The 24,627-nt window shown below is 39.0% G+C and overlaps 1 protein-coding gene across 2 annotated transcripts in view; it reads right to left on the minus strand.

The window, feature by feature from the left end:
- Window positions 1–7,954: 7,954 nt before the first annotated feature.
- The window catches only part of NPEPPS (aminopeptidase puromycin sensitive), a 97,703-nt gene continuing 81,030 nt past the window's right edge, over window positions 7,955–24,627 (minus strand). For both annotated transcript variants that reach the window (XM_060133370.1, XM_060133369.1), the window contains 9 exons: window positions 24,392–24,531; window positions 22,428–22,562; window positions 20,955–21,174; window positions 16,811–16,953; window positions 15,620–15,676; window positions 12,683–12,790; window positions 12,039–12,194; window positions 11,721–11,768; window positions 7,955–9,468 (listed from right to left, as the gene is read on the minus strand). In XM_060133370.1, coding sequence (XP_059989353.1) covers window positions 9,316–9,468; window positions 11,721–11,768; window positions 12,039–12,194; window positions 12,683–12,790; window positions 15,620–15,676; window positions 16,811–16,953; window positions 20,955–21,174; window positions 22,428–22,562; window positions 24,392–24,531 — 1,160 coding nt within the window. In that variant the 3' untranslated portion in view covers window positions 7,955–9,315. The remainder of the gene's footprint in view (window positions 9,469–11,720; window positions 11,769–12,038; window positions 12,195–12,682; window positions 12,791–15,619; window positions 15,677–16,810; window positions 16,954–20,954; window positions 21,175–22,427; window positions 22,563–24,391; window positions 24,532–24,627) is intronic.

Genomic DNA, 24,627 nt, shown 5'->3' on the forward strand with positions numbered 1-24,627 from the left:
GTGGCTCAGTAGTTGTGGCTCCACAGCATGTGGGATCTTCCCAGACCAGGGCTCGAACCCGTGTCCCCTGCATTGGCAGGCAGATTCTCAACCACTGCGCCACCAGGGAAGCCCCAGTAATGCATCTTTTAAGTTCTCCATCTCATTCCAAAAATGATTTGAGGCCACTGTCCCAGCACCTTCATAAGTATTAAAAAAAAAAAAAAAGTTCTGAATTTCTAATGAATGAACAAAGGGGTCAGAATGGAACAGAGGAGACAGCAGAAAGGAGTGGCCTATGAGAAGTCTGATAGAATAAAGCTTTTTACCTTTACCCTCGGGAAATAGCTGCAAATAATTAAGATCCACCAGAGATGGACTGGAGTGGCCAAGGCTTGTTTTCTCATCTACATAAAGGTCTCCAGAGCATTCCCAAAGTTGCATTCAAACAGAGTAAGCCCTGTGCATATGAAAGGGTCACAAAGGAGGGATTCGGTATTCATGGTACGTGGTCTGTACAGGGGTGGGTGCACAAACTCAGATATTCTGGGCCTGTCATGGGACCTTCATAAAGGATCTAGTCAGAGTGGGGACTGTGGTAGAGTGTGCTGGTCATAAGTCTGTACTCAGCTCCAGACATTGATGTCAGATCTTACGATTTTTCAAGAAAAACTAGATACACCTGAAACTAACACAACATTATAAGTCAACTATACTCCAATAAAATTTTTTTTAAAAAAAGAAAAGCTGGAAATCTGGATTTCTGTGTGAAATACCATGATTTTTTAAAGCTGGCATTTAAATTTTCAAAAAGATTTAAAAGGCATTGTGTAAATCAAAGACAAAATACAAGTTTGCAACCTCTGGTGTGTGGTACTGTGGAGCATTTATGGTAGGTAGTGAGCTCTGGGGAAGAATTGTGTCTGGTTTGTTTGGCCAGGGCTGGGAAGAGGTTAATGGGGCCTAAATCAGATGCCTGCACCTGCACAAGCTCTGCCCTTCTGTCCTTGGGTAAAGTTTAATGTGTTGCAGGCAGAGAGGAAATGGCCTAAAATGAACCATTAAGTTCTCCTGGTAGCATATCTGTGCCGGTCAGACAGGAGGGGAGGGCCCCCAATTTCGCATCATTTCTGTGAGATTCATTTGTGCCTACTTCACAGAACCGCTGTAGAATAAAACATCACAGATTTGGAAAGGTGTTGAATTTCTCCTAAAATGTAATGCAGGTGCTAACTGGGATAATTATCTTGCTGTGAAGAGCTCAGAAGAGTGTAATGTTTTGGGAACAGCTTCTATAAAAGCTGACCTAGGAGATGCTGGGCCCCAGCTGTGGCTGGAAGAAGTGAAGGGGAAAGAATGTGTCAGCCGTTGTGCTCTGGTGGGTTTGAGAAGGAGGCAGAACACTGATCTTTCCTGGAAGTGGCATTGAAGAGTCAGTGCGGAGTTGAGACATACATGTGGCCATAAATGGCATGACCCTGCTCCAAACAGCTCAGCTCGTGCCTGGCTTCGTGAACCTCACACTGGAAGTTTCAACTGCAATAAACTTCTGACCTTTCCATCAGTTCCTTTCAGTCAGAGTTTTATATGTTATAGACTATTTCAGGGACTTCCCTGGCGGTCCAGTAGTTAAGACTCCTCACTTCCACTGGAGGGGGCACGGGTTTGATCCCTGGTCCGGGAACTAAGATCCTGCAAGCTGCATGGCACGGTCAGAAAGAAAAAAAAAAAAAAAATTTCATATTCCCTCTTAGGAGATTTGAACTGTTACCTCTGTTACTTAAGAAAGCAGCACTGCTTATTACTACTACTACTATCATAATGTTAGTAATATTCCTATCATGCTTTATAACTTACAAGACCTTCCACTTGCATTCTTCTCATTTTGTTTCCTGGTAACTCTGAGATTATTATTTCTCACTTTACAGATAAGGAAACTGATGGTTTCCCATTGTCATTTAGCTAAAGTTTAGAATCTTCAACGTGACCTAAGTCCCTCCCTAGTCTGGGCCTTGCCTACCTCTCCAGATCCCTCTTTCACTACCTTCCCAAGACCTCTCTTTGTTCCAGCTATTCTGGGTTTCTTTTGAGTTCCTTAAGTAGGTCAGGTTCTCTCCAGCCATAGGCCTTGTGTTGCATGTGCCGTTTCTCCCACATAGGACACTTTTCCCTGTCCTCTTTGCCTGGCTAGCAACTACTCATCTTTTGGGTCTCAGTTTAACACCATTTCTTCATGGGAGCCTTTCCTGAACATTGAGGCTATGTTGGACTCCCCAGTAATATCCTCTTATACCCCCTGGCACTTCCCATTCCAAAGACTCATCACACTTCATGTTACTCATTCAATAATTCTTGTTCCTGCTGGACTGTAAGCTCCATGAGGCAGAAACCAAATCTGCCTTAATTGATTCTATAGTCTCAGTGCCTCGTATAATATACTTTCATTCTGAAAGTTTTTGTAATGAGTCTGCTATCTGGATTCCATTGCCATGGAACTAATGCATCAAAACCTTGCCTTCAAGTCCAGTGCTGTGGGGCTTTTCTGACAGGCTTCTTCTGATATTTCAATAACCAACATCCTTTGATGAGTGACCAAAATGCACACCTCCCACATCCAATAGCAGGTTGTAAGGTTAGAACACAGCGACACTGTATTCTTTATTAATGACTAGAAAAGGCTGGTGCTGTTCTCACCTCTTCTGTTGTTTCTGTGATGCTCACATACCAATGAGAACCTTTGCCCAGCATCCTTTTGGAGCAGTCAAGGGTGGATCACAGATGACAGGGACATTAACAGCTATTCATGGCTTCCCTGGTGGCGCAGTGGTTAAGAATCCACCTGCCAATGCAGGGGACACGGGTTTGAGCCCTGGTCCAGGAAGATCCCACATGCCGCAGAGCGACTAAGCCTGTGCACCACAGCTACTGAGCCTGCGCTCTAGAGCCCGCGAGTCACAACTACTGAAACCTGCACAGCTCTAGAGAAGCCACTGCAGTGAGAAGCCCACGCACCACAACAAAGAGTAGCCCCCCCACCCCCGACCCCGCTCGCCGCAACTAGAGAAAGCCCGCGTGCAGCAACGAAGACCTAACGCAGCCATAAATAAATTAATAAAATATATTAAAATTTTTTTAAAATAAAGGATTATTTTTAAAAAATAAAAAACGAAAGCTATTCTGACTATTTGCATCTCAGGTCTTGGTTTGGTGCACACCTGGGTCATTTATAGTTGGATGGCACATTTGTTTTACTTGTTGGAAGCAGTGAGGTATAGTTACCAAATTAATGGTGCAAGCCTAGGAGTGGAAGTAATACAGTCGCTCAAGCTGGCGAGGCAGGCATTAAGCAGGTAAGCAGGGTCCAGTGGGAGGAGCGCATGGCCTCATTTCAACAGCTGCAGCAAGCTGAAGTCCCTGAAGGTTTTCAAGCCAGCTACATCTCTCCTCAGCACAGTCTTTATGAAATCTGTCACCATATAACTTCCTCAGTCCAGTTCACGGTGATCAAAACTTGTGGCTAAATACCCAGGCAGTGGCGTATAAGGTTGCAAATGGTAGTTCCAAATATAGTGCAGTTCACGTCTCCAGTAAGGAAAGAACATTGAATGAATTCATTACATGAACGGCTTAAACTAACTGAGCCTGAGAGCTTAAAGCCACATTCCTCAAATATGTGCACTCCGCAAAACTGGCACTTAGCGTCAGGCAGTCAGGCTGGAAAACAGTCGTGAACCAAAGAATCTAAACAAGGAAGAAATGCTCTCAAGGTATGCATTTGCCATATGTTACTTTGTTCTCAAGTCATCTTTGGTGATGAGCTCCATGACTTAAAGCATGACATCAGGGGTCGCAGGTCTGAGCCTGGCACACTTGGCGTCACAAGGCAAAGACTGAAGATGTGTGGCACTGGTTACAAAGGGGAATAGGCAAAAGGGGCACAGCCTGTCTTTGTTACCAAAAATAATTAAGTGCATAAAGTATAAAAACATAGCTGGAAGAGGGCTTCCCTGGTGGCGCAGTAGTTGAGAGTCCGCCTGCCGATGCAGGGGACGCGGATTCGTGCCCCGGTCTGGGAGGATCCCACATGCCGCGAGCGGCTGGGCCCGTGAGCTATGGGCACTGAGCCTGCGCGTCCGGAGCCTGTGCTCCGCAACGGGAGAGGGAGAGGCCACAACTGTGAGAGGCCTGCGCACCGCAAAACAACAACAACAACAAAAACATAGCTGGAAGAATATGCCCCAAACTTATCTATTAATCATGATTGTCTTTGGGAGGTGGGTTTATAAGAAGGGATAGTCACTTTCTAGGGTTTTTTTTTTTCCCTTCAAAATTTGGAAAATGGATCTGTATTACATTTTGTGAACAGAATTAAAATTTTAAGTGGATACAGTATTCTCAGATGAATAGCAAATTGTTACAATGAGGTTGGTAAAGAAAAGCCACAGACTCTATTTTCTACCATACACAAAAAATACACTTGCACATACTAGATATAGAACAGTTCAAATAGAACTTTCTTTGGTGATGGATATGACCTATATCTGTGCTGCCCAATATGGTAGCCACTAGCCATGGGTGGCTACTGGGCACTTGAAATGTGGCTAGCGCAGCTTAGGAACTTATTTTTTATTTAATTTAAACTTAAATAGTGCATATGGCTAGTGGCTACTGCATTTGGACACACAGGTCTACAACTTTCCATTTACAGGAAATAAGATTGTCAGCAGGGGCAGGGAGAGACCAGATTTGGTAGCCAAGAGATCTTCTATAAGCCATGTTCTGTTATGCTGTCTATCCAGTAGAGTCTATGTACTCTAGGATTGTTACAAGAATAGAGGAGACACTTCTTTACACTTGTAAAGGCCACAGCATTAACTTCATCCTACCACACCCCTTCACATTCTCCTGAGTTTAACTGCTCCATTGATAGACGAAGGAACTGACCTATTAGAAAAGCAACAATCATCTCACCCATCCTCATTCATCTCAAATATTTTAAATGTTTTGTATTTTTTTCTTATAAGCTGTTTCTTTTCACCTCTCCTCCATTATCTTGTATTCTACGTTGTCTTGAGACTTCTCCCATTAAACCATCAGCCATTCAGCATACTGTTTTCTTAATTTCTTTGTCAGTCTAATAAGCATTAAGAGTATATCCATAAGACTAGTATATATTATACAAGGTAGATAATCAATCCCCTAATAAATTAGAGTGGATTAAAATTGCAGTGTAATGTAATATACCTGTACAGTTTGTCAAATTTATGATCAAAGTTAAGGTTGTTTTGGGGTGAGAGGAGGCGGATGTCTCAGAGGACCATACTGGTATGATCAGCCAAACCATGGCAAGATTTAATTTTTATTTCTTTCTTGGTTGTCATTTTAATTGGTGTATAACATGTCTGCTGGCAGCTGCTGGCAGCTTCCTGAGAAAGCACAGATTATGATAGTAAGCTACGTTCCTTCTCTTGCTAATTCCACCCCAGCGTCGGACCAGAAGTTCAGTAGTGAAAGCTACAGCTGCCAGATATCAGCAACTAAATCAGAGGAACAGAGTTCTTTACAAATGCCATAAGAACCCGATTGACTTTCCTGACACTGCCATCTATCACAGTTTGCCATCAATCGTACTGTTAGAGCAACCTGATTTGGGTTCCTAGGGAAAGCAGTTGTTTGGCCCAATGTTTCATTAACCTCAGGGTCTCCTGTCTCAGTCTTGCATTGGAAACCAAACACCTTAACCACTTTGCTTGCACTCGGGTTGGTACAAGAAGGCATGGTCCATCTTGGGTGGGTATTTTCCATGACCACAAAAGAGAGTCCTATTAAAAACAACTCTGAGATCCTAAAACTAGTAAGAGATTAAATTCTCATCAGCTGATTTTATTATTCAGTCAAAAATGATGCTGTAGGGCTTCCCTGGTGGTGCAGTGGTTAAGAATCCGCCTGCCAATGCAGGAGACACGAGTTCTGGTCTGGGAAGATCCCACATGCTGCGGAGCGACTAAGCCCATGCACCACAATGACTGAGCCTGCACTCTAGAGCCCGCAAGCCACAACTACTGAAGCCCGTGTGCCTAGAGCCTGTGCTCTGCAACAAGAGAAGCCACCACATTGAGAAGCCTGCGCACCGCAACGAAGAGTAGCCTCCGCTCGCTGCAACTAGAGAAAGCCCATGCGCAGCAATGAAGACCCAATGCAGCCAAAAATAAATTTATAAAAAAAATGATGCCGTAAGTATAGATTCAAAATTATAAATTTATTACCCAAAGCTTTTTATTTTCTTGCTGAGAAAAAAATTACTAACCCTACAAATGTGGCTCCAAGTCCAGGACTCATTTGGATAATAGAGTTGAAAACTTGATTTAAAGCTATAAAACCCCTCCTACCCCCCCAAATTGCACACTACAGAGATATTCTTTTCAGAGGGGTTCCTTGCTTCCTGAAATTCATCCTTAGAAAATGCAAGATAAGAATTCACCCACAACTGCCCACTGTCCCAAAAGGCTTTACTGCTTCCCATTAATAAAATATAAAATAACATTCTCTGTAAGGAAATAACACATTCATCTTTCTTTCCAACCTTCTGATTTCCACTAAAAATTTTAACCGAAGAATATTAGGGAAAAGGACAATGACTGAATATCTTTAAAGCTATTGCCTGGGTCCAGTGTGACTGTATGTTCTTCTAATTGTGGAGACCTAACAGCTGGGAGAACACAGGTTTTTGCAGACTGGCAAGCTTGCGTTGATCACTAGTACTGAGAGTTATTTGCTGTTTAACTACTTTGCCTAATTTTTCGGTACCTGCTTTCTCGTCTGTAAGATGAGTATACTACCTAGGATAGGGAGCTATCTGGAAGACAAATTAAAACATCTGACAGGGAATTCCCCGCCGGTCCAGTGGTTAATGCACTTTCATTGCCCAGGGTGCAGGTTCAATCCCTGGTCGGGGAACTAAGATCCTGCAAGCCTTGTGGTGTGGCCAAACAAAACAAAAATATCTGACATGCAAAATGTCGGACTAAGACCTCTAGAGACACAAAGCATCAGGACTGTGGTGCCCAGATCAATCAAGATATTAGTAGAAAACAGAATACACTAAAACTGGGTAATTTGAGAAAGGTTTAATAAAGGGACTGTTTACAAAGACATGGGCAGAGTTCAGAGAAACCAACAGGGAATAATGGAGTTATCCAGAGCTAGTAAATGAGTGGTCCTTTCTATCCCTAGATCTGAAGGGCCAAAGAGAAGGAGCTAGAAGCTAGAGAGGCTGCCTGATAGGAGTCGCAGTCCTTCGTAGAGGGACTCAGACAACCTATGTGACCTGGCAATTTACAGCCAGGGGAATAAACACCCTAGCTTCTAAATATCCATTCCTCAGCCTTTTGATCTTCTGAGGGTGTTACTAATTGGATCAACACAACCTGAAGTCAGAGGGCAAAGGAGCCTGTTAATGCAGTCCATGGGGGTCAATACCTCCTGGGACGCAGAGCAGGATGAAAAGCAGTTCTAAAGAGGAAGCGGAAGATACCTAGCGCAACCTCTTCCCCAACATATTCACAAACTGCTAAACCAGTATACACAAAACTTGCATGTATGCTGAAACTAAAATAACTTCTTTCCAGAATTTGACTGTGAGTTCTTTAATTAAAGCAGAATTTCTTTCAGTCTTTTTGATGCCCCTGCTTTGCCGGTGGCACATGCCTAGATAAAAGGAAGCCTCAATAAATGGGAACTGGCAGGCTCAAGTTGACTCCTGAATGCTGACTATAAGAGACTTGAGTTAACCCAGAACTAATTTAGGAGGAATCTTAAGATTTTTCTGGTTAGGTACTCTTCATTAGGAATTCAGCAACTGGATTTTCTTAGACTCAGAAAAATCCTATGGTAGTAAAACTTCTCATAATCCTACTGAATGATAGGAAAGGTTTTAGTTGCTTATCAGAGAGAATAAAGGACATCAGGACATCAATTTCACATTGACATTTTTATTAACGCCAACTGTTTTTTAATTATTTTTTTAAAACAACAGCACAAAAATGTTTCAAGGAAGCAGTCTCACAATCTGATGACCTTCTGAAATACAGTTAAGCCACACCAAATATGAATTCCTGTTAATAACACACAAAAATATTTTTTTTTAAGAAAAAGAAAAGAAAAAAGGTAGGGAAAGAGGAAAGGAATGAGATTTAGACTTAAAATGTACTGGATTAGGTTGGTGAGGCTTGTTAGTAGGATACACTGTGGAAGCAGAGTGGCACACACAGGCTTATAGTCTTTGTTGTTTTTAAAACCAGTTACCACTAATATATAGGCCCTGCAGCAGTTACCAATGACTTCTTACATGCCCAAAATGAACCAGAAGAAGCCAGTGTTGATACTGTCATAAAGAGATTCAACAGTTGGCCTGTCAGACAACTAAGACCATTTTCAGCAGAGTAACTCCTTCAGAAAGGCCTGGATGAAAACCTTTCATTTCTATTGTCTCACCTATATGCATTTCAGGGTTCTTAAAAGTCATCTTAAAAAAGAAAGAAAAAAATAATGTATATCAGTTTCTCTTATTTAATGTGGCTATAAAAGATGTTTCCTTATTATTTCTTTATCTCTAAGAAGGACACCGGGGTGGTGGGTTGGGGATGGAACTAGGGGAGGAAAAAACCCAGACCAGGATAGGTTTTTTTTTTAAACTTTTTTTTTTTTTTTTTTTTTGCCAAGGGGTCACACAGAAGGGAAAGCAAGGAGGAAAACTACAATCCTTGGTTCAGATTGAGTTATGCAGGAAAATATATCTTCCTGATCAGTCCCCATGCCAAAAAAAAAAAAAAAAAAAAACCCACTTGAAATTATGCACAGACTCTATGTATACCAGCTATCAGCCTTTCATGTTTAACATCCCCAGCAATGGACACTACCCTTGGTTTGTAGGCTGCTCGTAGAACCCATTTCACAAAAATCCTCTTTACCCAGAAGCCTCTAGTTTCCTTTTGGTAGGTTATAAAAACAGAACATCTGTCATTAACAGGAGAGTGTTAAATACTTTTAACCACTGACAAGGCTTCAGGAAGTTTCACAGTTTCGTTATGCTCTATTTTATTACTATCATATTTACATTTTTTTTATTTTTTATTTTTTTTGCTGAATTGCTGATTTTCCTTTTTCAATAGAATTTAATTCTGGAGTGTGAGCAGGAACCAGTTAACTACATTCAATGTCCAACCCCCACTGGCTTGAAAGAAGACTCCAAATTCTTGGCATATGAATCAGCTGTTCGGTCGCTCCACCTTATCCCTGCATGAAGCAGCAGAACCGCAGTGGCGGCATGCTCCGGGTTCATGCTGTGGGTGGTGAGGCCTTTCGCTGAAGGAGGTACTGGTGGATGCTCTCAGCATCACGCTTTAGCCAAGCAGCATTCAGCAGGATATTTTCACAACACTGCTGGATGGTACGCTCAGCTGAAGGAGCTGGGTGACTCTCGAAGAAAGCCTGGTATAAAACAACCCAGAATGTAGGATCATTACCAGCAATAGTAAGAAGCTAATATCACAGGCTCTGAAAAAATACCCACTGCCTATAAAGGGTTCATAAGCTTCACTCATGAAAATTTACCACTGCCACCTCCAGGCTAAAAGAAAACAAGCAGCTCCTTGTACCTGCCTACAGGAATTCTCCTCCAAATATATTATATGCTTACAACCTAATCAAAAGTTAACAGTAAAGAGACAGAACCTTCGGCCTTTCTTTTAAGTTCATTGTCCAACCAGCAAAAGAAAGTAAAAAAGAACTGGTATCAAGGACTTACTCTGTTCCAGGCCCCCTGTGTTAGTTACTTCATCTAAATGACAATCTTATCACTTCATTTTACAGATGAAACTGGCTCACAGGGGTTAAAAAACCTACTTGAAGTCTAGGTTTTGGAATCAGACTTGGGACTTGATCTAGGCTCCATCATGTACTATCCTGTGACTGAGTAAATTAACTGCTCTAAGTATGTTTTCTCATCTATGAGAAAATATTTACTCCAGAAGATTAAAGAGACAACCCATATAAACAGCATAATACTTGGCACAGAGTAGTTAAGGACTCAACACATTTTGGCTGCTTCAAATAAAGATTAATTTGTAAGGGTTGATAAAATTAAGAAGCTTAAATTGCTTCTATATCCTAATAATTTAAAATTTTATAGACTCGCATTTTTCACACAGTAAAACTACTTCAGTTTCTTGTAATTATCACAATGCTTATTGATTAAACGCTGAATAAATCATTTTCTAATGAAGTACACCTGGTTCCATAGAAAATACCAACTAGCAAAAGGACACGGGTCTTTCCTTTGAGCTAGTCATCACCACAGGTATATAAGAGAGAATGACTAATTCATCAGATTAAGTCTAGACCTTTTAGAAATCAAACTTTATTTACATGGATGACAATGGCTCCTGCTCCAAGGCTCCTATCACAGTTGGGTTCTTAGGGCCTGAGTAAGATACAAGACTTCCTCTCATTTCACTTTGAGAAGCAGCACCACTATTTACATACCAGAAACCTGGGAATTATCCTTGACTCTTCGTTCTTCCTCCCCAGATACGTTCACAACACAGAGAAGCCACTCAGTAAATACTGGTTGAATTAAAGATTAACAAAATCAAGCCCCTGAATTTCTTTCTTACTCCATCTTCTCCAAGCTACTAAATCATTTTTGCTTGGAGAGTTAGCTTCCCGACATCTTCTCTTCTCCTTTCCAAATTATGCATTCTCCACACTGTGGCCAGAGTGAAATTTTTATCATATAAACAAAGGAGTGACTTGATCTGGTTTGTAAGCCGTTCAAGGGCTTCCCATTCTTAGGAAAAGTTTAATATGGCCTACAAGGCCCTCCTCGGTCTGGCCTCTGCCTACTTTACCAGGCTTAGCTTAACCAGTGCCCTCCCCTCAAACTAATTATACATATTTCTCCTTCAGAGTATTTATTACCTTTACAATAAAGTAATTATTAACACAATACAATACGCAATGTAAACTAAATGAATCTTATTTCTAACAATGGATCATAAAGTGAATCAAACATTATAGCTCTCAGAATTTCCAAATTCACACCTGATAACCCCCTTGCTTTCAAGAATGAAGGTGGAAGTGACACTTAAGAAATACTTTGCGATTAAATGCAATGAAAGGCTTAAAGTTAAGATTTTCCTAATCAGTGTAGATTTGTCCTCCAAACACTGAACTCTGCCACTAAACTGATTATCAGTCTTTCTAAGAGCTAAGAGGAGAGTCCCTACATAGTCATCTTGTCTCATTGTGCCTACAAAAGACCTATGAAGGTTTTAGAAAAGGAAAAAGAACGAATATCAAGGACCTACTATGTTCCAGGCCCCCTGTGTTACTTAATCTAAATGACAATCTTAACACCTCATCTTATGGATGAGGAGCCGGGCTCACAGAGGTTAAAAAACTTGCTTGAAGTTACACAGCTAACAAGGAGCAGAGCACAGATTATTTATACCCAGGTCGACTGATGTCAAGTTCCACATTCTTTCAACCACGCTTCAATGCCCCAAAGATGATTCCAACTCTAAATTCTTCAAGCATTAAAGATACAACCTAACCTGTCTTTCTCCAAGCAAGAACATGGAGACCCTAAAGTACAACATTACCCCAACACTCTATCATTACAATTGGGTTAGTGTTTTTACTTACTGGATTGAAAAGTGAAAAGTAAACAGTCCTTTCCTTACCTTAACTTCTCCAGCCATTTTATCAACTGCAAATCCCTCAACTGATAGCTGAAAAAAAAATGGTTTATAAATAGTAAGAACAACTAAGAGTTTAGGAACAAACTTCCATTTACCATAAAAACAAATCATTCCATTCTTTCCCAACTTCAGTTTATTCTAGAGGGTACAGGATGGGTTATGGAGAAACTCTTTAGTAAAGCTAATAACTACTTAAGGAAACTCTTAAAAGGCAAAGGCCATAATCTATGGGTCTAGTGAATCATGGATGTTTCTCAATAATACCCATGATAAGCAAGCTACTCAAAAATTTTCACCTACCTTTATTAGTCTAGATATTAAGAATCCTCCCTGGTATCGATTATAAAGTTCTTCCCAGTTGTCTTTTATGAATTTCCAAGCAGCCTTCCTTCCATGCTTACTGCCTCCAGCCACTCCACCAATTACTGATACAGTGTCCTGTGGACGTACCTCTTCCTAAAAAAAAGAAGAGAACTAAAAGTCTACCATATCCAGAACATCATCTGCTGCCAGAAAGGGCAAATGCTGTTGAGGTATACCCAAGTAATCCCACTGAAGACACTTATTGTTTTAGGAATAACTTGCACCAGAAGCTTCTAACAAAGAGGAGAATGTTTAACCTAAAGATCAGCCAAATTGAGAATGAAGCACTGGGATGGGTACAAACAGGCTGCTCAATAGACACCTGCTCTAGGGTAAAGAAAGGAAGAGACAGAAAGTAGGCACAGGGATGTGTCAGCTTTCCAGTTTATTTCCTCTCCCAACTATTCTGATTCTCACCACTAGAGGGAGATACAGTGATTAGTAACAAAAGCTTATTCCAGTCCTCCAAGAATGAGGGAGCCTTTAGTCTAGGGTTAAGGCAGAGAATACTGAATCAAGGACACTTGCTACAGATCAGTGGGTAACAATTCCCTCTAAAAGCAGTTTTCATGGTAACTTACTGAAAGTGCAAACGTGAGGACTTTTTGAATCAATTCAGGTGAAAGAGTAGCCCCAAGGACTCTTTCAATCCGGTTTTTCTCTTCCTGCATATCTGCTTGTTTGTGAAGCTATAGTGAAAAAATACAGATAGAGATAATTAACTTCTCCCCCATTAAGGTGAAACTTTTGCTCTACATTCTCATTGGCTAAGACTGCAGGATATGAAATTAACAAAAGAATATTTTTCAAGATGTTTGGGCACTAAATTTGTCGTGTGCCCCTATAGTAAGACACTAGGTGCAAGTGCTTACTGTATGAATAGCTTGTCATCAGTTCTAAGCAGTTCAACATCAAGATCTAAGGGGTCAACCTGTCATGACCAAATTCTTTACTCATTGATGTCTGACTAATGTTCTATGTTAGATGAGCAAAATAATAATTACTAATACCACTTCAATTTATAATATTTTTCACTATTTACAATAGTGGAAAATATAAGATGCATTATTGAAAGTAATATTTTAAGAATGTCTGATGACATAAACATGCTCTTGATATATTAAATGAAAGAAGACAGAGCAAAATGATTCTAAATTTTTAAAAAGTTAATGTGAAGGGGAAAAAACACTTGAAAACATATCAAAATATTAACAATAATAATGGTCTCTGATCAGTGGGATCATCACATTTTTTAACTGCAAAAGCAGCACATGCTGAATGAAGAATATTAAGAAAACAGAAAAGCATAAAGAAAAAACAAATCAGGAATAAGATCATATTATACATGCTATATTTGTCACATTTTAAAAATTACAGGTAAGTTCTGTTTTCTTCTTTATACTTTTCTAGTCTCTAAATCTTCCATAGTGAGTATACCAAAATCTTTTTTCATAATTAGAAACAAAATATTATTATATATTTTTTAAAATTAGAACTACAAATGTATATGAGATACTTCTCTAGGACAACTTAATTTATAGACTCTCTTGACCTTTTTTCCCCTCTGAAGATTTAACACTGACCAGTGTCTGGAGACCCCATCACAGCTCCCAGTTTCCTCTTCCTTTCCTTTGGACTCTTTTGAGCAGCAGTGTAGTAAAATAGATAGGAGGTCAGAAGACCTGGGTTCTAGTCCCAGTTTTGCCTCTAACTAGCTGTGTGATCTTGACTAAGTCCTTAACCTCTCCGGGTCTCAGTTTCCCCATCTGTAAAATGAGTGGGGTGGACAGATGATTTCTAAGGTCCTTTTCAGCTCTAATACTCAAGGTCTGAACTCTGGCTTTTAGGAAGCATTCCCCACCCCACCCCCTGGAGAACCTGTTACAGGAGTCCACTAGATGGCATCATAACACCACATTTCAAATACACTTTGAATTAAAGTTATTTATCCTGCTTCATTATTCCTAAATTACCATCAGAAAACTGTCTTCCTTATCTCTCATCAACTGGTTTCTTTCTTTTTTTTAAATTTATTTTATTGAAGTATAGTTGATTTACATTGTTGTGCTAGTTTCTGATGTACAGCAAGTGATTCAGTTATACATACATAATAATAGTTTGCATTTGCTAATCTCAAACTCCCAATCCATCCCTCTGCAACCTCCCCTGACTGGTTTCTTGAAGAACCCTGACTCTGCCTTCATTAGAGCTTTCCATAGTAAAGCTGAATCACTGTGAGCTCCCTTGTGTTAGATGCAAACATTTATTAAATAAACATACTAGTATAAATTGTTAAAAATATGCCATGACATGAAAATGTCTCAGTACCTCTCATGAAAATTTCGGAACCCCTATTTTTCCCACACCTTTATGGAATAGACAAAAAATACCAAGTACTTCATTTCATATGCAAAGAAATACATGATTTATAGTGCATAGGTTCACAGAATATTAAGAATGAGAAGGGACCTTAATGTCATTTAGTTGAAAGGTAAACCCAAAGTATATTTTTTTGTTATTAGAAAGGAAATCCTTATACAAGATAGGTAGTTAAAGCAATACAGTTTGAGATGTAGTTTCTTAAATAAAGTTTATAATATATATTTTTTAAAACATTCTAATCATTTAAATAGGATTTGTTTAGAACTAAAATACTAGAAATTAGATTTGCAATTCTGATCCACTTGGGATAAGAAAAGTATTCTGATTAAGGGTAGAAGTATTAAAGCACATCCCATTCCTACCTATCCTGTTTGTCTCCCTAAGTGCAGATCATTTAATGAATGGGTCTGATAGATGATTTGGGTATTGAGGCACATTTTGCACATTTTATTTAATGGTAATAAGTAGAATCAGCTCTCTCCACCTCTAATGCAACCAGATTGTCAAGTTATTTCTTAGACTAATAACTGCATGGACAAGGACTGGAGATAGCACTTGTTCCACAGCATTAGGACTTTCAAACAGATCACTGCCATTATAAGGACATGGAAAGTTTTACCTATATTTTTCTAAGTCGGAGTTTAATTATATGCCAACCACCCTGGGACTACAGAGGCTGTGAAAGCAAGTGAATTAATTTCCTGTCCATTCATAAGAGGCACTGGCATAGACCAAACCCTTGAGACACCTAATCATCTATCCCTTTTCTAAGCAAAGAAACAAACCTTTTGTATAAAATGGGCAGAACCCCAAGTAAATTTGCATTGATGGGAAAAGTTTTAAGAACTTGACTTTTTAATCAAAATTAACATTTCGGTATTAAGATTTAAGATGCATAAATTCGTGAGTAAAAAAAAAAAGTGAAAAAATTAGATGACTTTTGGCACTTGTATTGGTAGTACAGATAAACAGATATTATATATTTCTCTCACAGTTTCCTAATATTTGCATGTCTACAGTATGCATATCAGCATGTATTTCTTTTGCCAGGACTTTTTTTTAACCGCTCAAGCTCATACTCTATGTCAATTCAACTTAAAAAGCAGAAAGTGGGAGCCCTTTCTAAATTTACTCACCTTCAGCATAATGTCTAAGGTAGTGCCATCACCATGCTTCAAAACAGTCAGATAGACCTACAAGAGAATACAGGAACAAAAAAGAAGGCATCTGATTAAATGTATCTTGTTCCAAATATTCTAACGTTAAGAAAAGACAGAAAGCAAGTCAAAAAAAATTGTGTGGATATTACATATTAATACAAATTGTGGCAAGGATCTAAGAGCCCACATGAACAACCAGAAAGGTAGATGGCAGGTAGTAAGTAACAGCAGAACACACCAGTCTTTCAGGAGAATGTGCACGGACAGTCAATCACCTTTCAGTACCCTAGTGCAGACTGAGAAGCTTCACATCAATGAGAAGCTGCCTACAGACCTCATAAGTGGTGTATATTTAAAGAATCAGGAGGGACTTCCCTGGTCACAGTGGTTAAGAATCTGCCTGCCAACGGAGGGGACATGGGTTCGATCCCTGGTCTGGGAAGATCCCACATGCTGCAGAGCAACTAAGCCTGTGCACCACAACTACTGAGCCTATGCTCTAGAGCCCACGAGTCACAACTACTGAGCCCATGCACCACAACTCCTAAGCCTGTGCACCTAGAGCCCATGCTCCGCAACAAGAGAAGCCACCACAATGAGAAGCCCGCGCACCATAACAAAGAGTAATCCCAGCTCGCCACAGCTAGAGAAAGCCCATGTAAAGCCAAAAAAAAAAAAAAAAAATTGTAATAAAATATCTTAAAACAATAAAAGAATCAGGGGACTTCCCTGGTGGTCCAGTGGTAAAGAATCCACCTTGCAATGCAGGAGACGCAGGTTAGATGCCTGTGTGCCACAACTACTGAGCTCGCGTGCGTCAACGAAGGAGCCAGTCTGCTGCAAACTACAGAGCCCACGTGTTCTGGAGCCCCTGTGCCACAACTAGAGAGAGAAAACCCACATGCCACAACTAGAGAGAAGCCTGAGTGCTGCAATGAAGAGACTGTGTGCCTCAGTGAAGATCCCGTATGCCGCAAGTAAGACTCAACACAGCCAAAAAGTAAAAAAAAATAAGAAAAAAAAATAAAGGAAAAAAATAAAGAAAAGAATCAGACATGATTTGTGAGTCAATACTTAGGTCATTTTTGGTTACTATTAAATACATTCCACACTACACAGAATGATGAAGTCACCTAGAAATCAAGGTACTTTATTATGAAAACCTACCGGACTCCTCAAATCAGCGGAGAGAATCTGTTTCCCTTCCACATGGTCCTTAAACCGACGACGGGCTTCTTCTAACGTTGCCTTATGTCCTGCCTTCCCTAGTTTTCCCAGAACCAAGCCCCTCAGGAGTGCATCGAGATGACCTGATTGAGAAGTAAAAGAGATATAGAACTACTTAAAAAGCTTATTTTTACAAATACGCCACCTAGATATCTTATAATTGTGTTATACCGTGTCTACAGTCTTGAACAAACAAAATCAATTACCTTAGTACTCTAGAGAACACTTGATTTAAATTTATCAAATAAGAATGAAATGAAGTGCTTAACACACTAGACAAGCAAATATGATGCCTCTGTCTATAGTTATAATGCCAACTTGATTTACTAAATGTTCACTCCATCTAGGTAATTACACTAATAAGAATTATGTGTGAAAGGAACAGACTTAGATTATGCAATTTTGACCCAAGATTTAGAGAAAGGTCACATATAGAACTAGTATGCTGGGTACATTGAAATCTTAGATTTTTAAAATCAGAATCTGATAGATTACTCCAAAGATATGCAGATGGCCAATAAGCTATCACTGGCCATTAGGGAAATGCAAATCAAAACCACAAGATACCACTTCACACCAATTAGGATGGCTAGAATAAAAGAGACAATAACAAGTGTTGGCAAGGATGGGGAGAAATTAGAAACCTCATACATTGCTGGTAGGAATGTAAAATGGTGTGGCCACTTTGAAAAACAGTCCAGCAATTCCTCAAAAGGTTAAACACAGAGTTACCGTATGACCCAGCAATTCCACTCTTCAGTATATACCCAAGAGAAATGAAAGTATTTGTCTATACAAAAACTTGTATACATATGTTCATAACAGTATTCCTAACAGTCAAAAAGTAGAAACAATCCAAACATACATAAACTGATAAATGAACAAAGAAAATGTGGTATATCCATATAATACAATGGAATATTATTTGACTATAAAAGGAAATGAAGTACTGATACATGCTACAACATGGATGAACCTTGAAAACATACTAAATGAAAGAAGCCAAATATAAAAGGCCACACAGGGTATGATTCCATTTATATGAAATGTCAGAACAGACAAATCCATGAGACAGCAGATTAGTGGCTGCCTGGGACTGAGTTGCCAGGGAATACAGAGTGACTGCCAATGGGTATGGAGTTTCTTTTGAGGGTAAAGAAATTGTTCTGGAATTAGATAGTGCTGGTGGTTGTACAACACTGTGAAAAAAGACTGAATTGTATATTTAAAAGAGTGCATTTTGTGGTATATTGATTATACCTCAAAAAAAAATAGTTAACCTAGCATACAAACTGATGGACTGCAACAGCACAATGGACAAATAAATTGTGGTATATTCATACAATGAAATAGCACTCAGCGATAAAAAGGATGTATCTCTAGAACATTATACTGAGTGAGACAAACCAGATAAAAGAATAGACTATATAATATGATTCCATTTATATAAAGTTCTAGAAGAGACCATATTAATCTAGGGTGAAAGAAGTCAGAATAGTGTTTGCCTGCAAGGGATGTGAGGGTTGGTGGGGTGGGTAGAGTGGCAGGGACTGGGAAGTGGCCTGAGGGCAACCTCCTGTGGTGATGGAGATGTTGTATGCATTTGTCAAGTCACTGAATTGAACATGCACAATTTGCCATATTTAAATAGTAACTCCATGAAAAATACATTTAAGAAAACCGTAAGAAATCAATAGATAACACGATGCTAGTGAAGGTTCTTATAAGAACCAATTTATAATTCTGGTGCTGATTTGCTGTGTTGATACAGGCAATATTTTTATTATTTTGCTATGTTTGATTCTTCCATCTGTAAAGCTGGGAAACTAATGACATTCTCCCTATTTCAAAAAGGTATTTTTTAGCCCCCAAAGTTTCACATATTATCATCATGAAAGAAAGTGCAACATCCACCAATTTACCTGCATCTGTGTCCATATACTTCCTGTCTTGTTCTTATGGATCTGCTGTATTCCTACCTAAAGCCAACTCCTCCACTTGTGCAATGGATCCTGACTCCTCTCGATTATTCAGCCATCACTCCAGCAATTACCTCTCTTTCACATCATGAATTTTTCTATTACTGCATCATTTTCATCAGCACAAAAACATAAAGTCTCCCACTTTAAAAAAAAAAAAAAGCCCCCATGACCTCACATCTCTCTCCAGATTATCCCCTTTTATCTGATCCTCTTTTTAGCAAAACTCCTTTAAAAAGTTGTCTAAAAGTGCTGTCTCCTTTTCCTCTCTTCCCTTTCTGGTGTTGTTCATCACCACGCCACAGAACTTGGCCAATGCAATCATCAGTTCTTCATCATTCTGCCCGACTTAGAGCAGCATTTGTCACAGACGATCACTTCTCCCTCTCTACTGCTTCTTTAAGGCTTCTGGGACACTCCTCTCCCTCCTGTCTCTCCTACCTTATTGTCCAGTCAATCTCCCTTGCTGATTCCTCCTCTTCTACCCAATCTCTAAATCTTGGACTGACCATGCCCTCATCCAATCTTATGGCTGTAAATACCATCTATGCGTTAAATGTATCTATTCAGCCTGGACCTCTAGGCATGGGACTCCCCACTTGGATGTCTAAAAGGACCTCAAATTTAAGATGTCCAAAACCAAACTGCTGATTCCCTTTTGTACCCAAATCTGCTTCTACAGCAGTCTTCCCCGTCCCTGTATATGGTAACTTCACTCTTTCAGTTCTTCAGGCCAAAATTTGATGACTCCCCTCTTTCTCTCCACCACACAGGCCACCACCAAGTATTTTCAGTTCTACCTTCAAAACATACCCAGAATTTACTACCTACAAGTGCTACCTGCAACCAGCACCTAACTGGATTACTGAAATAGCTTTCTAACTTGTCTCCCTGCTTCCTCTTTTGCCTCCCCTGCTACAGTCTGTTCTTCACACAGCTGAGTAAATAAGTCATGTTCCTCTGCTTTAAACTCTCAAATGAGTTGCTCATACCACTAAATGTGAAAGTCCCACGGGTTCTATAGGAGCTGATATGCTTCCACCCTCCTCTCTCCCTCAGTTTCTCTGTCCTGACTTTACCAGCCTCCTTGTTATTCCTTGAACATCTAAGCATGCCTCTGCCTCAGGTCTTTTGTACTTGCTGTTTCCTGTTTGGACCATTTTCCCACTAGATATCCTCACAGGTCTCTCCTACAGGTTTCTGCTTACGCTCAAATATCACCTCACTAGTTTTCCTGCATTTTCCTGTCCACTCTCCATAAAACAGTGGCTTACTACTCCTTTTACTCCTGATCTACCTTACCTAACTTTATTTTTCTTCACGATACTTGCTGCCACCTAAAATATTATCTATTGAACTGTTTGCTGTGTCTTCCACTAGAATGTAAGCCACACAGGGTGATTTTTTGTTCACTGTTATACCACCATCTCCTAGTACGGTACCTGGCATTTACTGGGTACATAAATATTTGTTGAATCAATAAAAGAAAGACATAGAGCTCTAGATAATTGTTACTATTGTTCTTATTGTAAAAGACTGCCAGAATAAGAAGGGCAGGAGGAAATACCACCTTCAGTTATTAGCATATAGTAGAAAATAATTATATTTAAAGCCCTGTAATCACTATTCCCAACATTTAAATGACAGCAAAAGAGTAAATACAGGATTACAGAAATAAAGAGGACAGGATACATGTAGAAAGCAAATAACTCCTTTAATTCAGAAAACTGGCCCCTGTGTCTCTCAACACCTTTTCAAGCTGTACATAAGGTGCCTGGTATTTATGGTAAAATAATAAATAAAATAATCCAGAATGCCCTTTAGCTTTTCTTTACTAAAAATGGGCCTTTGGAACTTTGTGAAAGACTTCTATTTCCACCATTTGCTCTGTGCATATATCATATTTAGCAACAAATACACATAGCCACCACTGTTTTTATGTAACTTCACCAGGAGGCTTAAAAGTCCTAAGTCTTACTAGTTAGCTGAATACACAGTAACATCCAGCAGACACAAAGATGATGCTATTGTTATTGTTAACCACAGCTGAGTAAAAAAAGGACCAATTTCTGATCAATTCTTTCCCCATTCAGTACATCCATTACCTTCTCCAGGCTTGGGGTCCCAGCCCAGTCTCTCCCCTATAGGTGAAAAGACATCTTTCACAAACTCCTGGATTTCCTCATAGAAGTCTGTGTGGGACAAGAGAGTTGAGAGAATCCCCAGGTTACAGCTCAGGTCGCTCCATACAGTATAATTGGGCTCATTCACAAAAGCCTCCATGACTTTTAGAACCTCTACAGTGCTAATGATTCCAGCTCGAGCCTGGGATAGGAAAAAACATAAATTAATCTAGTCTTCAAACAAAAGCAAAACAAAAAACACAAGCATGTATTTTTGGCATTATCTTCTGCTAGTTAGCCATCCCTTAAGGAAGAGACTAGACTATATAAGCTCAGACTACTACAGAATTTTATAAAATAAAAACTGTATTATGACACCATTCCTTACTTTTTTGCTATTTATAGAAGAGCCACTTTAAAAAATTGCTAGAATTCCACCAATTTAGAAAAAGATAGAAAACAGTTAACGTCCTATTTCTATTCAGTTTCTGGGGTCTTGGCATTGTTTTTTATTTTGAAAATTTTCATACTTTCAGAAAAGTTGCAAAAACAGTTGGGGCTTTGGTTTTTGACAGAGGCGCTTTCAAAACTAGACCTGCAAACTATGTCAACGTCAGCCTGTCCTTTACTCATTTCTAAAAGAAGGCAAACTGGAAGGCACTACAAATTCAGTCCTTTCAGAACTGACTAACAGAGTTAGGAAAAAGAACTTCTGTTACAGCAGCCAACTGCACAAACACACCACTCTCCTGGGACAGGTCTCTCTCAGCAATGAAATCAGCAGATGTGAGGTTTTGTGCATCAATGCTAATCTGTGTTTATACAAAGGAGGAATCCAAAACCAGTTACTGCAGAGGGGAATGAAAATTTCAAGTCCAATTAAAGGAACACTAGGAGGAATCTGACAATTTTATCACAGAGACATCTAGAAATTATCTAACCTATGTTTTGGGGTCATAAAGATAATACTACTAATTGCTCCTTAAAATTTTTTCTGGAACAAAGCTAAATATAAATATAATTCTAAAGCTAATGGGATATTATAATTTGAATAGTAAGGGAATGTTAAAAAATTCTACTAGACTTTCCCTGCAAAGTATAACCACTATTTTAGAAAAATATAAATCACTCTGAATTATTTTTAAAAACTACATAAGTAGAGAAATTTCTTCAAGGTTCGTATCTATGTGTGTTGAAAAGAATTTTTGCCTTACAAAGGATAGTTTAAGTATAGTTGCAAAAAGCTGGCTTAGGAGTAATAAAATGAGATTTGTTTGTGGTAAATTATATAGGTTCAATCTTGTCATGTTAATTAATAATTAGTCATTTGCTTTGGTACTAAAGGCATTCAACCTTCAGGAAGAACTATATTCTTCTAGTTATGTTTCAGTCAGGCACTCCAGGAAAAACAAAATCCTTTAATCAGCAAAATCCATCTTACTACTGGAGGCTCACCAAGGAGAAGAGGTCATTCTGTAATCCAAGTCGATCCACAGGGGGCAGAGAAAGGTCACGAATGCCTGGTAATAAACTTTCCAGCATGGCTGAGCTGTATTGGGTCCGATAAAACCCAACTGTTCCCAGGTTTAACTGAAAAGATATACAACAGGTATTATTAAGGAGCTGCATTTATTTTTTAAATCAATTTTTTGTAGGTATGAAAGAAGTTCTAGTTTTAGTATATCTGGATGAAAAACAACAAAGATCATTTATGCTAACAGACAAATTATTAAAATGAAACAACATATAAAGATAGTAATCAGTTGTCAAAGATGAATACAGAGGCAAAAGAAAACAGAAACTTGGCATAGTGGGAGGCAAAGTGAGCGACAGTGAAAAGAACATGGCTGAAAAGGAGGATATAATGCGGCTAAGTTTCTATTTCTAATTTCAGTGAATGGTTTTCAGTTTACAGAAAACATTTACTACAAAATAAAAATACTTGGACAATAAAATCTCTGAGGAAGACTAAACCTTTACAAATACTGATCTAATGAGCCCAGAGCCTCAACAGAATAACAACTGTCAGGTCCTAGATTTTAAAGAATTACATGGAGTTAAAAGGCAATTTCATATGATTTTTGGAGTGAGGTAATCATTGACTATCATTATTTTCTATAGGCTATTTACCAACAGTCAAAAATATTTTTGATAATATTTATATGCAAAGTATTTTAATGATAAAATGACAGTATAAGATATAAATATTTTGGGCTTCCCTGGTGGTGCAGTGGTTAAGAATCCGCCTGCCAATGCAGGGGACATGGGTTCGAGCCCTGGTCCGGGAAGATCCCACATGCCTCAGAGCAACTAAGCCTGTGCGCCACAGCTCTGGAGCCTGTGAGCCACAGCTACTGAGCCCGCGTGCCACAACTACTAAAGCCCGTGCGCCTAGAGCCCCTGCTCTGCAACAAGGGAAGCCACCGCAATAAGAAGCCCACACACTGCAACGAAGAGTAGCCCTCACTCGCTGCAACTAAAGAAAGCCCACGCACAGCAACGAAGACCCAACACAGCCAAAAATAAAATAAATTAATTTTTTAAAAAAGATATAAATATTTTACTATTTATATATATTTAAGTCACTTCACATTTCTAATACAGTAATTATTTTATTGATTCCCTTTATCTTTTACTATAGGAATAACACCTTTATTTACCTAATTACAATCATAGTGTTTTTTCTTATAAGAAAAATTTCATATTGCTACATATGTTCCAGAATGTAATTTCAAATGGTAATATAGTATTCCACTGGGTATATTACAAAAATATATTAAAAAAATTAAAACAGAGGGAGAAATAGTTCTGCAAGCACAAAAGCCTGAGACAATGTATAATTCCTATTAGGAACCTATAATTGGGAGAAAAGTCTGTAACAGATACTTTCATTATGAAAGGCAGAGTACAGAATAATGAAAAATAATATTTACTGACTCTTAGTGTTGTGAAATGGCTTTAAAACACCAGCTAAAAGTAATTTCACATTTCAGTGACACAAACTGATTATTATATGTCTGATCTCACTTGATTATAGTTGTACATGCACAATGACAACACATCACTGAAGTTAACATGTCATTACAATGACAGGGCAGTTTGAAGTTGCAAGACTACAAATGTTTTGGTTAATGTGACTTTATACATAGACTACTAGTTTTTTCCTGTTTAATCCTATCCCTTTGTAACTGCTTACTGACCACTCCCTTACCTGACATAAAGGCAAATATCTAGACAATACTATTTGAAAGTTGGCCCTAAATTTCACACAAGAAAGTTCAGAAATGTTTTTTTCTTTTCAAGTCCTAGTCCAAAATGAAGCAGTAGAATTTAGAGCCAGCCATAAAATGAATAAAGGAAATGAAAGAAATAAACAAATTTAGGTAAGATAAAAATGGCCATGTCATTTCTGGACTCACCTTCACCCACTGGTCTGGTTTGACATCTTTTAAAACTACATTCATCTCTGGCTTGTCCATGAGAATCTTCATTTTGGCATGGCTGGAATCTTCACTAGTAGAGATTGTGATAGGAACCATCCACTGGGGACAGTCTTCTCCTTAAGCAAGAGAAGAACAAAGAGGAAACTTGAAAAATAATTTCTCACTGGGAGAAATAGAAGGTAAAGTAGAGAGAGAGGAGTGGTGTCCCATGC

This window comes from Lagenorhynchus albirostris, chromosome 20, assembly GCF_949774975.1.
Source record: "Lagenorhynchus albirostris chromosome 20, mLagAlb1.1, whole genome shotgun sequence".
Lineage (NCBI taxonomy): Eukaryota > Metazoa > Chordata > Mammalia > Artiodactyla > Delphinidae > Lagenorhynchus > Lagenorhynchus albirostris.